Source organism: Lissotriton vulgaris, chromosome 8 (assembly GCF_964263255.1).
Source record: "Lissotriton vulgaris chromosome 8, aLisVul1.2, whole genome shotgun sequence".
NCBI classification, from domain to species: domain Eukaryota; kingdom Metazoa; phylum Chordata; class Amphibia; order Caudata; family Salamandridae; genus Lissotriton; species Lissotriton vulgaris.
The window spans coordinates 1,373,980,022-1,373,992,999 of record NC_141696.1 but is presented as its reverse complement, the minus strand read 5'-3'; the positions used below and the strand labels follow the sequence as shown (position 1 = coordinate 1,373,992,999).

The 12,978-nt window shown below is 42.4% G+C and overlaps 1 protein-coding gene and 1 long non-coding RNA gene across 3 annotated transcripts in view; one reads left to right on the top strand and one right to left on the bottom strand.

Annotated features, from left to right (window-relative positions):
* LOC147698766 (uncharacterized) overlaps positions 1–4,879 on the bottom strand; it is a 57,909-nt gene extending 53,030 nt beyond the window's left edge. Inside the window, exon 1 of the long non-coding RNA XR_015299367.1 lies at positions 4,781–4,879. This is a non-coding gene — a long non-coding RNA (uncharacterized LOC147698766). The remainder of the gene's footprint in view (positions 1–4,780) is intronic.
* ATP5PO (ATP synthase peripheral stalk subunit OSCP) overlaps positions 1–12,978 on the top strand; it is a 76,847-nt gene that overhangs the window by 3,610 nt on the left and 60,259 nt on the right. For both annotated transcript variants that reach the window (XM_086935351.1, XM_086935352.1), the window contains exon 2: positions 10,742–10,792. In XM_086935351.1, the coding sequence (XP_086791477.1) occupies positions 10,742–10,792 (51 nt within the window). The remainder of the gene's footprint in view (positions 1–10,741; positions 10,793–12,978) is intronic.

The window sequence follows — 12,978 nt, the reverse complement described above, 5'->3', positions numbered from 1 at the left end:
AAAAAAGTCTCTTTTTTTCCTGCAGACTACAAAAGCATGCTGTTTAAAAAGCAGAGACTGGGTTGAAACTCAATGCAGCCCTTGGGCTGAGGCTTTAACTATAAAAAATTAACTCTGACATGCCGAAGGGGCTCCGCTTCGAGCAGCTTGAGGTCTGCGAGAGAGGGGCTTGACGATGCTCAGGAGAGCGACGGTCGCCGCAGGTGAAGCCACCGCCGACCCTCGGCGGCAGTGGGTTGCTGTGTTGGCTTGCCCAGGGGCGGACTCCGGAAGGACTTGTGGTAGATTGAGCGTGAGATCTGAACGGGTTCTTCCTACTCGTCGCCCCCACATCGTAGGCTACCAATCTGCAGGTCCGAAGGAAGAAGAGGGAGGGAGGGAGAGTGGTCCTCCGGGGACCAGTGCACTGCTCGCAGCCAGTTCAAAAAGGGGAGAGAGAGCCGAGGTCCGGGGCTCACGCTCGTAGCCTCGGTCCTACGGGCGCATACAGGGTGACCCCAGGGGCTGACCTCACGATCCTGGACGGCCACAAGCACATACTCTCACCGGGCACACCAAGCACAGCAGGCGAAAGGACGGGACGTGCACTCACCTGGGACAGGACGTGGCGAGTCCAACCAGACCCCAACTCACTCCTGAGCTGCCAAAGTGTTCCGCCGAGAAGCGCCCGCTCCGTCTCGCCGTGTGAGGCGGGTGCCTGCCTCCCTCGCTCTAATAAGGTGTGTGCCTGCCTGTCTGCCTGCCTTTGAATGTGTGCTTGTCTCGCTGTAAATGGGATGCGTGCCTGCCCTCGAGTGAAGTATGCTTCAGCCTATAAAATATGTTACGCCTTTCCCGCTATGAGTGGCGTACCTCTGTGTTGTGCATGTGTTTTCCTGTCTGAGAGTGGCATGTGTTTCTCTTTCTAACTGAGGTGTGTTTGTGTGTGTCAGTGCCCGCGAACGGGTGATGTGTCTGTCTGCCCTCCTCAGGGTGACGTGTATGTGTGTGTGTGTTCCCTGCTTGTGAACGGTACTTGTATGTCTGCCTCTGTGTTTGCGTGTTCTTCCGTGTTAGCAATCCGTCTGCATGATTCTCTCTGATGTTTGCGAGTCAGTGGGTCTCTTTCTGAAGCTGGTGTTGTCAGGGCGAAGTGTGTGTGTCTCTTAGTGCGTGGGGAATGTATGCTTGTCTCTTACTGTGCGTGGTGTCTCTCACCCTCTATGCCCTCCCCCTCTCTCTCACTTTCATGAAGAAATCTTCACAATCTGCTATTCATAACCCAAAACGGTCATGTGACCAGGCAGCCTCTTAAATATACGGCACATTTTTCAAACAAGCAGAGTGGTGCCAACTGAAGGGAGAGGATGACTGGCTCCAGATAGAGGCAGAGCCTGGTGCCGGTTGATGGGGACGCCCAACCGGCCACCAAGGCTGGTATTGCTCATATATAATGGTAAGGAGTATCACTGGAATGTGGGACTGTGAGAGCGAGGCTCTGTTGGTTCCGCACTCCCAGGAAAAGCCTCAGCACACATGGTTTGATAGTCTGGTGTACCATGTGAACCCCGATAAGCAGTGTGTGAGAGCACCAAACTGCTGAAAAGCCTATGGTGACCTTTTGCTTAGTATATGGCCCCTAAAGGTGAGTATTTTGTTATGTAGGAGCACCTACCTAAACAAGTGATTCAACACTTCTTGGACTGGCTGTGCCCCTACACTTATACATGTGGTGGCAGCTCTGTGTGTGTGTGTGTGGCTCTCTGTGTGTGGCTCTGTTTCCGCAAATACTCTCTACTACTCTCTAATGCTCACCTATTGCCATTGTAAATGACAATACCATTTAATTATGTTTAAAAAAAATGAAAAAAAGTCATGAGCAATGCCAATAGCTCTACCTTTAATAATGCCGAGACCATTGCATTGTAAATGCTAGTTTTTATTCTCACTGTCGCCTTTCCGGGGTTTTAAGTAGGATGAAAAAACTGGGGGTGGGGGCGTGGCTTCAAAACACGCCTGCTTAAAATCTGTGCTTTGTATAGTGTGCCACCCGACTAGTATTTTGCTGCTTGTCATTGCATCCAGATATATAATACAAGTAACATTACACCCACAAAAATCCAGAACTATTGGTTTTGTCAATGGTTGTTAGTTGCATAAGTAAGCTAAAAAGACAACAACTATGGCTTCATTGTATATAATTTTGAAAATGCTGAGACTGAAACAACTATAACAAGGCTCTTCGAAGTTCCATCAAAGGCAGCGAAGGGTGGTACTGCTGCAGTTAGATTTTATTTTTTTTTACTCTGAGGGGGAGGTCAAAAATGGAGAGCCCGATAGGGTACCTGTCTCAGCACCTGATTTTTTTTTAGAACAGTTCTGAGCACTGGCAGGACTCGGCCCACTTAAAACCCTACTCCTTTTTCGAAATGTTGGCATGTTTGTGATATGTGTCAAATTCCAGTGAGTGAGCGTGATAGACAACTTCCAAGAGTTTTTTTAATGGATTCTTGCCCTGAGAATATTTTGAAACAATTGGGTGATATAGTGTATTTTAAAGCACAGTTTTCACATAAATTTGCTTAAAAAAACGATAGATCAAAAATGCCTGTCATGGAATATTCCAATACTTTTAGGGTGTGCCAAGGAAGCCTGGCTCTCCCCAGGTGCCATCCCAGAATGCAGTATTGTTGGATCTGAAAATAAGGAATTATCTAAATATGTGACGCAAGACAATGGGCTACTTGGAAACTGTGTTTCCGTTTCTGATTTTCAGCCTTTATTCTTGAAAGCAATCAAAGGATAATCACTTCATTGGTCAATTGTCAGTCTGCGCTTCAGAAGCAGATGTTAGGATTCCAGTGCTAGTGGGCACATTCCTCTAAAACACAAGTTTAGAAAATCTTTACTACCCACCGCAGTGAGAGCCCTAGGGCGTGTTGCCCTATGCCACAGCACCACCTGTAACCTCCACACCTGCTGTCATGCTGTGTAGCAGCTGCAGGAACTGAACGAGTTTGAAAGGTGGAAAGTGTGTACTCCATGAGAAATCACGATTGTACTTGTTTGGATTAATATCCGTTCTTTCAAATCGTCATACGAAGGACATAACTATTTCAGGTTGCAGTGTGACATCTTTATTATTTTATAGTGAGACATGGACAGCCGACACGTGTTTCGCCCCCTATTGGCGAGTTGCGCCTGGGCTTTCTCAAGGCTGTAAGGAAAGATAGATGAATTATTTTAAGATGTAACGAGATAGCAGTTGACCCCAAGAAAGAAGGAAAGAAATCACCTAGAGTGAGAAGTGATTGATATATTTTTTATGATGTCTCAGCATCAGAGCTCTCTTGTACGTTAAGCATTATATGGATCGTGAGACGAAGGTGTATCATACCTCAAGAGACGTGGTTACAGATTTCCCATATACTTATAGAAGATCCAAAAAAAATGCAAGGAGTTTAAGATGGGATCTAAAAAGGAGTGATTTTGAGGACAGTCCGGAAAAGTGCGCTTTCGCCAGTGCCTCAGATAGACCGAGCATTTGATGTTCTCTAGCGGCACAGATAATGTGCAAAAATCCCAAACCAAGGTAATATAGTGAAACAAGACAAAAGAGTAAGAGCATAATAGACAATATGTAATGATCATACCTATTTCCACATATACAGCGTATATTATTATTGATTCCAAGTTGACAAAATCCAAGAGACAATAGTTTCAATACTCGAGCAACAAAGTTCTTCTGTAAGTTCTGATAAGAGATATATATAAATTGTTTGTGGCCTGATGTTATGCCATAATAGCTCATACAATGCATGCAGTTTATCACATTGAAAATCTTTGAGAAGCATGCATATGGTGAAAGGATATATAGAGTGCAGGTTAAACAGGCATTCATGTTAGGGCTTGGGTTTTGTTATGTTTCTTTATATATTTGGGCCTAAATGCCCTAGCAATTGTCTATTGGTGGGTTGCCCCACATGTCCTCATTCCCCATCGGTAGAAATGGGCGTTTGTACTTATCGAGCACATCAGAGAGTACATATAGTTTAAACATGTTTAAAAGGAAAATAACGTTTGATAGCTGTAAAAGTGAAAGAATGTCCTTTAAATTTCACGTTCATGGAGTTGTCTCCAAGGGCGAGATGACCCGTTATTTATGAGAATTACAAATACTGCAAAATAGCTTGCATAAGATAAAATGTATCAAATTCGCGCTAATCGTTTAAAAGCATAATAAACAAGAGCCAAGAGTTGTATTTGGCTTCTTTTTTTGGAACTTACTGTCTAAAATCTGTCAGTGACCAAGTAATAGTGCGTGTCTATTTTTATGTGCGTTCCCGTCTTGTTATGCCAATGTTTAGGGACTCACGAGGCACCCACGTTGTTACAGGCGATTACGTGCCGAAGCGATATTTGGGTTGGGAAAAGCAAAAATACTTGCCAGATCACATAGGATACTCGAGGCTGATGGCAGATCGCGTGTGTTTACAAATTCGCGCCCGTCTCGTAATGGCAGCAGTAATTAAACAGGCACGGGGCACCCGCATTGCTTTAGGCGATTGAATGCCACAGGGAAGTGCGTTAATTAAGGAGAGCTCAGGTACTAGCCACAGTAATTACAAAGTCATGGGGCACCCGCATTACTTAAGGCGGTTGTATGCCAAAGGGAAGTGCATTAATTAAGGAGGGCTAAAGTACTAGCCGAGTCGCATGAGCATGCAAAACAAGTTTAGCAGAACGCGACTAATTGACATTTCACCAAACATAACAATACCCCAATAGATGTTTTACTCACTTCAAGGCTGACAAGTGCAGTTCGGTCCCTGCTCGCAGCTCTCAGTCTGAGGGTTGGTGTATGGGTTGAATCCCAGGTTCCCCATCGCCCGAATACCACCCGGAAATTAAAGTCAAATAACCGGAAGTGAACCCGGGAGGTCATGTTTACATGGTCAGATTTCCTTTGTGTACAGGAAAGAAACCCTCGTACCCGGCTAAGCGTTACTGCACCAGTTTTTTTAGATACCATATGTAAGTAGGACTAATGAATTAAAACTTAGTATTATGTTTTAACATGTTATATCTCGATCAGCATAATTACGTGAGGCTGCCATTTGTAAGTGGTATTAATGCCTTAGTATGAGAATATCGGACTCCATAAAGGAGACTATCACAGAAGGTACACAGGGTCTAGTAAACGTTCTCTTTGTTGGACATCAGATCGTCTTGCAAAATGCATCATGCATGTTGATATTTTATATTCTGCCTGTCCTACGGAGCAAAGATATAGCCGTGGCTTAAGTTGCAAACTAATTCTAACATCAGGAATTCATAACCACGGAGAACTAGAGCGTTAGTTTGAACATTTTAGAAGTAACACCGAATATGCATAATTTAACATCCTAGTATAGATTCTAGTTAAACTGCCCTATTTTTAAACATTATTCACAATACAGGCACCAATATCACATATTTTTTGTTTATGCAGTCCAAGGCAGATATTCACTCATGAGCAGCTTGGTCCTGCAGGGGACACAGAGAGGACTGAGCATTACTATAGTTGTGCTGCATAGTGAGGTGGTATCAAAAGGGCGCATTTATGAAAGACAGGATATTACTGTTCCTGTCACATGATTGTTAGTAATATATGGCTATATCCATTGGCAATATGCATCAACTCCTAATCGGGATATAAGGGTTTTTAAAGCCAGTGATGCCATTCATATTCCTGGTTCAGTCCCTTTGTTACTGTTTCCATTCCTATAATTAGTGAGCTCTCTTCTCTGCGTAGGAGTAAGTCCAGATCACCCCCTAGTTTTGGTATTTTTAGTCTTTTTATACCCACAAACGTGAAGGTCAAACGATTGCCATGATATTGTAGAAAGTGTTCAACTAGGGATTGTCTAGTGTCTGTTCCATGAATGTTCCGGTAATGTTCTTGTATCCGTACTTTTAAGGGTCTCTTTGAACTGCCGATGTAGTGTTGTCCACATGGACATGTTATCAGGTAGATCACATAAGTGCTTTCACAGTTGATAAAATCTTTGATCTTGCAATTGTGACCATTGATTGAAACCTCCTTTGTTCTTGATTTGCCAAGTTTACAGATTGAACAGTTGGTACAAGTGTAGAAGCCGGTAGTTTGAGGTGGAAAAGGTCTGAATTTAGAAAATGAAAACCTCACTGCAGGTGCCTTGCTTCATTTGCAGAGCCTAGGCTTGGGGGTCTTTAACGAGCCCCGTAGCCTAAATATTGCTGGGTCTCAAGCCCTAGCTCCCCAAATTAGTTGGTACCTGTGGTGCCCTTGTTGGAAAGGATTCACTTGCCTAGAGTGATCGGGTCACAGGGAATCTACTTCTAGTTGTCACAGATGGCGAGCAACAGTAGATATGGGTGAGCGCTTTGGATCTGGTTACAGAAGCTACGCTTACATGAGGCCAACTGACTACAGGAGATCTATTGACAATAGGTGGTCTTATTGTCGAATGTGTGACATGCTTTCATCATGTCGACTGGCCACAAGTGAATTCAGGTAGCAGGCAGGGTTTGCCATTCAAGCCATTGTATGTGTCCCTTTCACGACCCAGCAGTTGTGGTGCTTCTTACATGGATGTCATATCCTTAAGTAATGGAAATGTTTATTGTTGCTGTGGACGATTTTTTTAAGCATAAATTAGAGCGCGTTCAATAAATTCACTGAAAAAGTACTCGATAGACAAGTGTAAAAGATGTAATATATTATTTTTGTTAAAAAATAGAAAGGGATGTCTTTTTTACTATTTCCATTTTTTATTGATTGGCATTTTGTAGGTGTACATATTTTGTCTATATTATTATTTCACTGTGACCCTAGACTATTGTCAGAAATTGAATACATTTGATTTTCCTATATTAACCGTCAACACTGTCCAAAAGATGTTTCAGGTTGCTCAGGATTTCAAAGATTTGTCGAATTTAAAGAAGTCTGCGGTAAGCCAGAGGAACATTGGCCGATTGATTCAGAATTTAAATTGCTAATGATTGTTTCCAGCTAGCATCATGTCAGTAATAGTGTAGTCCAAACATAGACTCTCCAGATCTGCAGCAGCCTCGTGCAGTACAGGTCAGTACAGAGACGTGTACATGGGGACATGGCTACCTTCCTACTATCCAAGCCTGAAAGAATAATATGCAGTAGTATACGTTCTGCATCAAATGACCCAATTTGAAACCTCTTTCTCCCAGTATATTTCTTAGAGTATGTTCGCGTGTTGTAAAGTCCTTAATAAATAAAGAGACCCTAGGAATAGTAAGACCGAGCAGTCAGTTAAAATAGGTAGGAGGGATTCTCGTGCCAGACAGAACAAACCAGTATAGTTTTGAATGTGAACGAGATAGAACAGGTCAAAGCTACGTTTTCCATTTGTGAAAGAACATGATGAGGACAAGGTAAAATGCATGTTGCAATGTGGTGTGTATACGTATGTAATTGTTTTTGTATATATAATATAGCATTTTATTAGAATTTAGTTAAAACAAACCTACTACAAATAGGTTCATGTCCCAGCAAAGGTGGTTCAGTAAGCAAGAGTTGGTGTGTTACAAAAAGACAGGTAAACACAGGTTACATGCAATAATTTGCATGTTTAGTGCACAAGCCCAGGATGTATTAATTCTTCTAGTCTATTTTCATCTAAGAATTATCAAGGTTTCTCAGGGTGCGTATGTCCTAAATATTAAGAGGGAGGTTGGAGGAGGTGTAGATAATTGGGCATTCGTGGGCTGTGCATCCAGAGCCCCAAGGGGCGGATTATCCACATCCGGGGGGAGTGGGAAAAGGAAGGATGTAGGGGGCACAGGGGAAGGCAGACAGCACAACATGGGGTGGTTCCATACCTCAGAAGTCAAGGGGTCTGGTCTCTTCAGTGGGTGTTCGCTTCCTCTCACACCAGGGTCTCCATCTTGGTTGCCCTCCCGTTCTCCCTGTTGAGAGTCCGTGTCTCCTTCTGGATGTCCCCGGCTCTCCTGTCCCTCTGTCCACACACCAGCTATAGGGCATCTCCCCACCCCCAATATGTCTGTAATTGTGAGAACATCTGGGGAGATGAAGCCTAGTCTCTTGTTGATTAGAAGTGTGCTGCTTCAGTGGTATAATTGCGTACTGACAAAATGAAGAGGTGAAAAGGAGCGGAGTAGCTGGCTTGCAATTCAGTGGGTCCTGAATGTCATTGTAAAAATCGATTTAGAAAGTAAAGCCGGTTAATACTAGTGGGCTGAACTGTGGAAGGATTCTTTGAGGAGAGAAATATTCCAGTTAGACGTGGAAAAGGTCTTCCGGTGCTAAGCTAATAAAAAATATGTGATGATGGCCGCTTACACACGTAATGGGTTTTGAATGTTGTAAAGGGAGTGGACAGTACATATGCAAGATTGAGCTCTTAAAAGAAGACATTAAAACTTTGTGTCTCTGATGCATGCTTACACGCACCTAGTAGTGCCCCTCATACTGTGCAGTCAGTACTTGATCACACGTCAACTGGTCCCTTGGTCTTTTCTTTGAAGAAGAGGCATGCGTTGCATCAAGAATCAATCGCAGGTTGTACTTCCTTTGCTGTTTTTTGCCAACTCAGTGTTTTAGTTGGTAATATTTTATCTCTCTTGAAGAGACAAATTTGCCAATTATTGTTTGTGGTCCATAGGCATGGGATTGATTCCTTTAACGGTTTCTAGAAGACGTGCACTATTTACAAATGATTAATAGGTCAGGATGTGTTGTGACTTCACTGTGGTCGCACCCCTGCGCCACAGTGGAATGTCCCGATGTCCGAACGTTCTAATGTGAGCGCCGCCGGTTCTCCGTCATTGAGGCTTCGCTGGCGGAAGTGAACGGGCGTGATGGTGTTGTGCTATGCCAAATAAACTTATGTGAACGCCCAAGGTGCCTCCGGGTATTATTAATGGCTACAACATAAATTGGCGACGAGGACGGGACCAAATCTCTTACTGGGGGGGGAAACCGGGCATAGGTCCAATAAAGTCAAGGCATATACTATGCCACACCACACCCGGATCCTGGATGGAACTAGGGGTGGATTGGGGTCCCACTCTAAGCCGTTTTTCAGATTCACAGCAATCACTGCACCTCTCCACCCTCCTAATCACATCACCATCCATTCCAGGCCACCAGAACTCGTTTCTCAGCCTTTTCCTTGTTATGGTTTGGCCTAGATGCCCTTCATGAGCCAAGTCAAAGAGTTTTTTCCGCACCTCAACAGGGGGAATTAACTTATCTTCACGCATGATGATCTGATCACCGACAATAGATAGCTCATCAAAGACTGCGTTATAGGACCGGACACTGATTTCCCGGTGTCCGAACGTTCTAATGTGAGCGGCGCCGGTACTCCGTCAGTGAGGCTTCGCTGGCGGAAGTGAACGGGCGCGCTGGTGTTGTGCTATGCCAAATAAACTGATGTGAACCCCCAAGGTGCCTCCGGTTATTATTAATGGCTACAACAGGATGTATGCCGTTTAGCAGTCTAGTTTTTGCCCATCATTCTATGAAAGCAAGTGCTGGAGTTTGAGGCGGGGTGCTCTTTGTTACCTCCCAAAGACCAAGCAGATCTAGTAGGCAGCTTTTGGATTAATGAAAATATATGCCAGAGGTTGTACCGGGTACAAGATTTCCTAAATTGGGTGTTGCCTCAGATGACGGCCGCAGATAGTTGAAGGTTTCTTTCTATCAACCGAAGCCCAGGGCTTTGCACTCTTATCATTTGGGAATATTATTTTCTGTTAATCTAATGCAGGGCATCAAAACCTGTGATCTTTGCATTTTGAAACCTGGATAACATGGCCTCATACTGCTCTGCCACATAAGTCTGACCATATTCTTTGTAGTATTTTATTGCCTTGAGATAGTGACGTTTTAGCTCACACAGGAATTTGAAGACTCCACACATAACTTAATGGCAAATAAAGATATTTGTTACTACTATTGCCACTTGTTGAGTGGTGCAGAGGGTTTTATCCTGCAGTAAAACTTGAGGCATAACATTTGCACTTTCCTTTGACTTCGGTTGATGTTTTATCGAATAAAATGTTCACACTTGTAAAACATCAATATCATGTGTGTTGTGCTGTTAGTCAAGGAATGTGTCTTGTTTTTCGTCATGGAAAATAACAAAACGTATTTGATCACATCTAGTTTTTTTTTAGTTATTTTGGTTATTGGTTTTAAAAGTGATCAAATTGTGAAAATAAGCATCCCAGTAAGCATCTCATATAAAAAGAAAATACAATTCGAAAAATGTTGGTTATATTTTTTCCACACGATGTAATCAAGCAGCACGCTGTAGCTAAATCATGGTTCAATTGAATTAGAACAAGTAGCCTACCATGCCTAAATACAATCATTAGTAAAGGGAATCTTAGGAAGGGAAACGTTGTGAACTGCTGACTTGGGACCATCACGACCCGACCATCAGTTTCTGAAGCAGAGTTAAGCCTCCCCCTCTAGGCTTTTTTAATAACGGGTGCCTCTAGAACATATGTTTAGAGCAGTTTAGGGCTCATAAGCTCAATATTATACGATTGTGTACTGCATAGGTGAGCAATTCATGTATCGCATGTCTTGAAAAAGTATCACTGTAAGGATTTTAGGGAGATGGGCAGTTGGTTAGTAATTGAGGATTGCGACCACTGTGTCTAACTTAATACAAGGCCTACATGAAAGAAGTAATTATTTAAAGTTTTACAAAGAGATGTATTTTATTTTCAGGTGCGCAACTTCAGCACCAGCATGGCCATGAATGTTTCAAAATTGATCCGGGTATGTATGTTTTAAAATCGTTTCTATCAGATTAATTAATTTTTTTCTTCAGAATGACAGTTTAACCTTATTTAGTCTTGCTGTTTTAATAGTACTATACGTGCTCACTTATTTAAATGATCTGAAAACTGGTAGCTGAACATTCGGTGTATCAATCGCTATATTACTGTTAAGATGTTAATGTTGGTACTGCCCAGAACCAACCTATTTTGTATATCGTCTTTGGTAGGAAATGTCTAAAAGGATTAGAGGCATAACTATGTAACCCCCACAAGACAGACACGAACCTTATTGCTGGTAAATTACGGAGATGTCAGTACTTCCCATAATCACACTGCTAAAGTAGCACAAAAATTCAATTTAGATCTTACTATACCTACAGTTAACTAAATTGTGATGTGAACAGTACAGGTGGATGGGGAATTTAAGATGCTGCTGGGGTTGTAAGATACTCAATCACTAATTTAGTCAACACTCATTTTTCAGGATATTGGTTGCTTATGAGCAACAGTGTTTTACAAAAACAGCAAAAAGGACTCTATTGCTGCTCACTTTTTAAGAACCTACAGAAGCTGACGAGCTGGATGTTGTAAAACAGAATTACTAACTGTAGAGCATCTTCCAAGAATGAAAAGCATACAGTGTCCATCAGCTAGAGACTCAACACACCACAGAATTGTACGAAATTGAACTCGCTGTCCTCATCTTCAGGCTTTGACTCGTCTTTGGTCTATTGCCTACAGAAGGAAATGCACTGTTAGCGTTATATTGTCGATTTTATTTTTATTTTTTGAAGCTCCTCTGATCATTCCCCTGAAATAATCATTATTTCATAAATTATAAACTGCTTGCAAAGATTTTGGAACCCTTACTAACAAGCAAACCGAATGCAACTATCAGCCTGGCACCCAATTGGGATTTCATTACAAGACGGGAGGCTACCATTATGCATCACCTTTTATTTGCCACTCCTCAACAGCAGCCCCTTTAAAGAACTTCAGTAAATAACAATCCAGAACTGGAATTTTAGTAGTCCAGAAAAGCCTCCTGCATAGAATGCTCATCCTCTTTTAAATGCTGCTCCTGTTCAGATAAGTACTTTGTTCACTTTACTAATATCACTGTGAAGCAGTTTGTTGTAGGAAGCTTTGAGTGTATTTGGGTTTAAGCTTCTAATTTTCAGAAGTGGTATGCGTGAGTATGGCTCTTTTTTGTGACTTTGTTGGGAAGTGAACTGATTAGATGTTGTTATAGGCTGGTAGTAGTTTAATAAGAAACAGGGACTTGTTATGGTTGACTTTTTTTTGTTTTTTTTAGACTTTACGGTCGTATTGCTTGTTTTGAATGGTTTTGATTAAGTGAAAGCTACGCAGGAGACTTGTGCAGGCTTACCGTTGGATGCACAAGACTCCTGTCGTAGCGGTGGAGGTGCATGCTTTCTCTCCGATTGTTGACTAAATCATTTCTGTGCAGGTCTCCCTGAGGGGAGCAGACAGTATTGCTTGAGGGAGCACAAACTCCGGACTCCATGCCGATGGCGTGACTGGTAATGTGAGGTCACTCTTTCAGTAGGGTCAGAAGAAAAGATCGGATTGGCCGCTGTAATCTAGCGAGAGAGCGGCTGCCGTATTGGATTGGGCTAAAATGGCTTGGTAATAACTAGGAAATGGAAAGACACAGCTGATGTTTAAAAATAACAATCAGCTGCGTGAAGAGGAGAATTTCGTCCGAGCAGTTAGTTCTGGTTGTGGAGTTAAAAGGAAAGTGTATTTTTTTTGTGCGATTTAGGAGAGAATATTTCTACTGAGGAAGTTGGTGTAAGTCAGCAGGGGAGTTCAAGAGATAGTGAAGAAAGTTAGTGGACATTGATTCCGTGTGAGATGAATATTTCTATTAGGGAAGTAGTGGAGATTGTTATGGATAAGAAGAGAAAGGAGGTAAGTTCTGAAGAAGATTTTTGGTAATTTTCAGAGGCGGAGCACTGAAGGAGAGAGAAAAGACCGGCTAGAAAGACTAAGCTTTTAAAAAAGTAAAGAGGGATTAAATGACATTAGAAAAAGTGGTGCCCTGGACTGCACACAAGATTATTCAGATGAGGAATACAATATGGATATTGATGACCAAGTAGATGAGAGAAAATGTATGATGAGTACATTCTTGAAGTACAACAGGATGACGATTTAAAT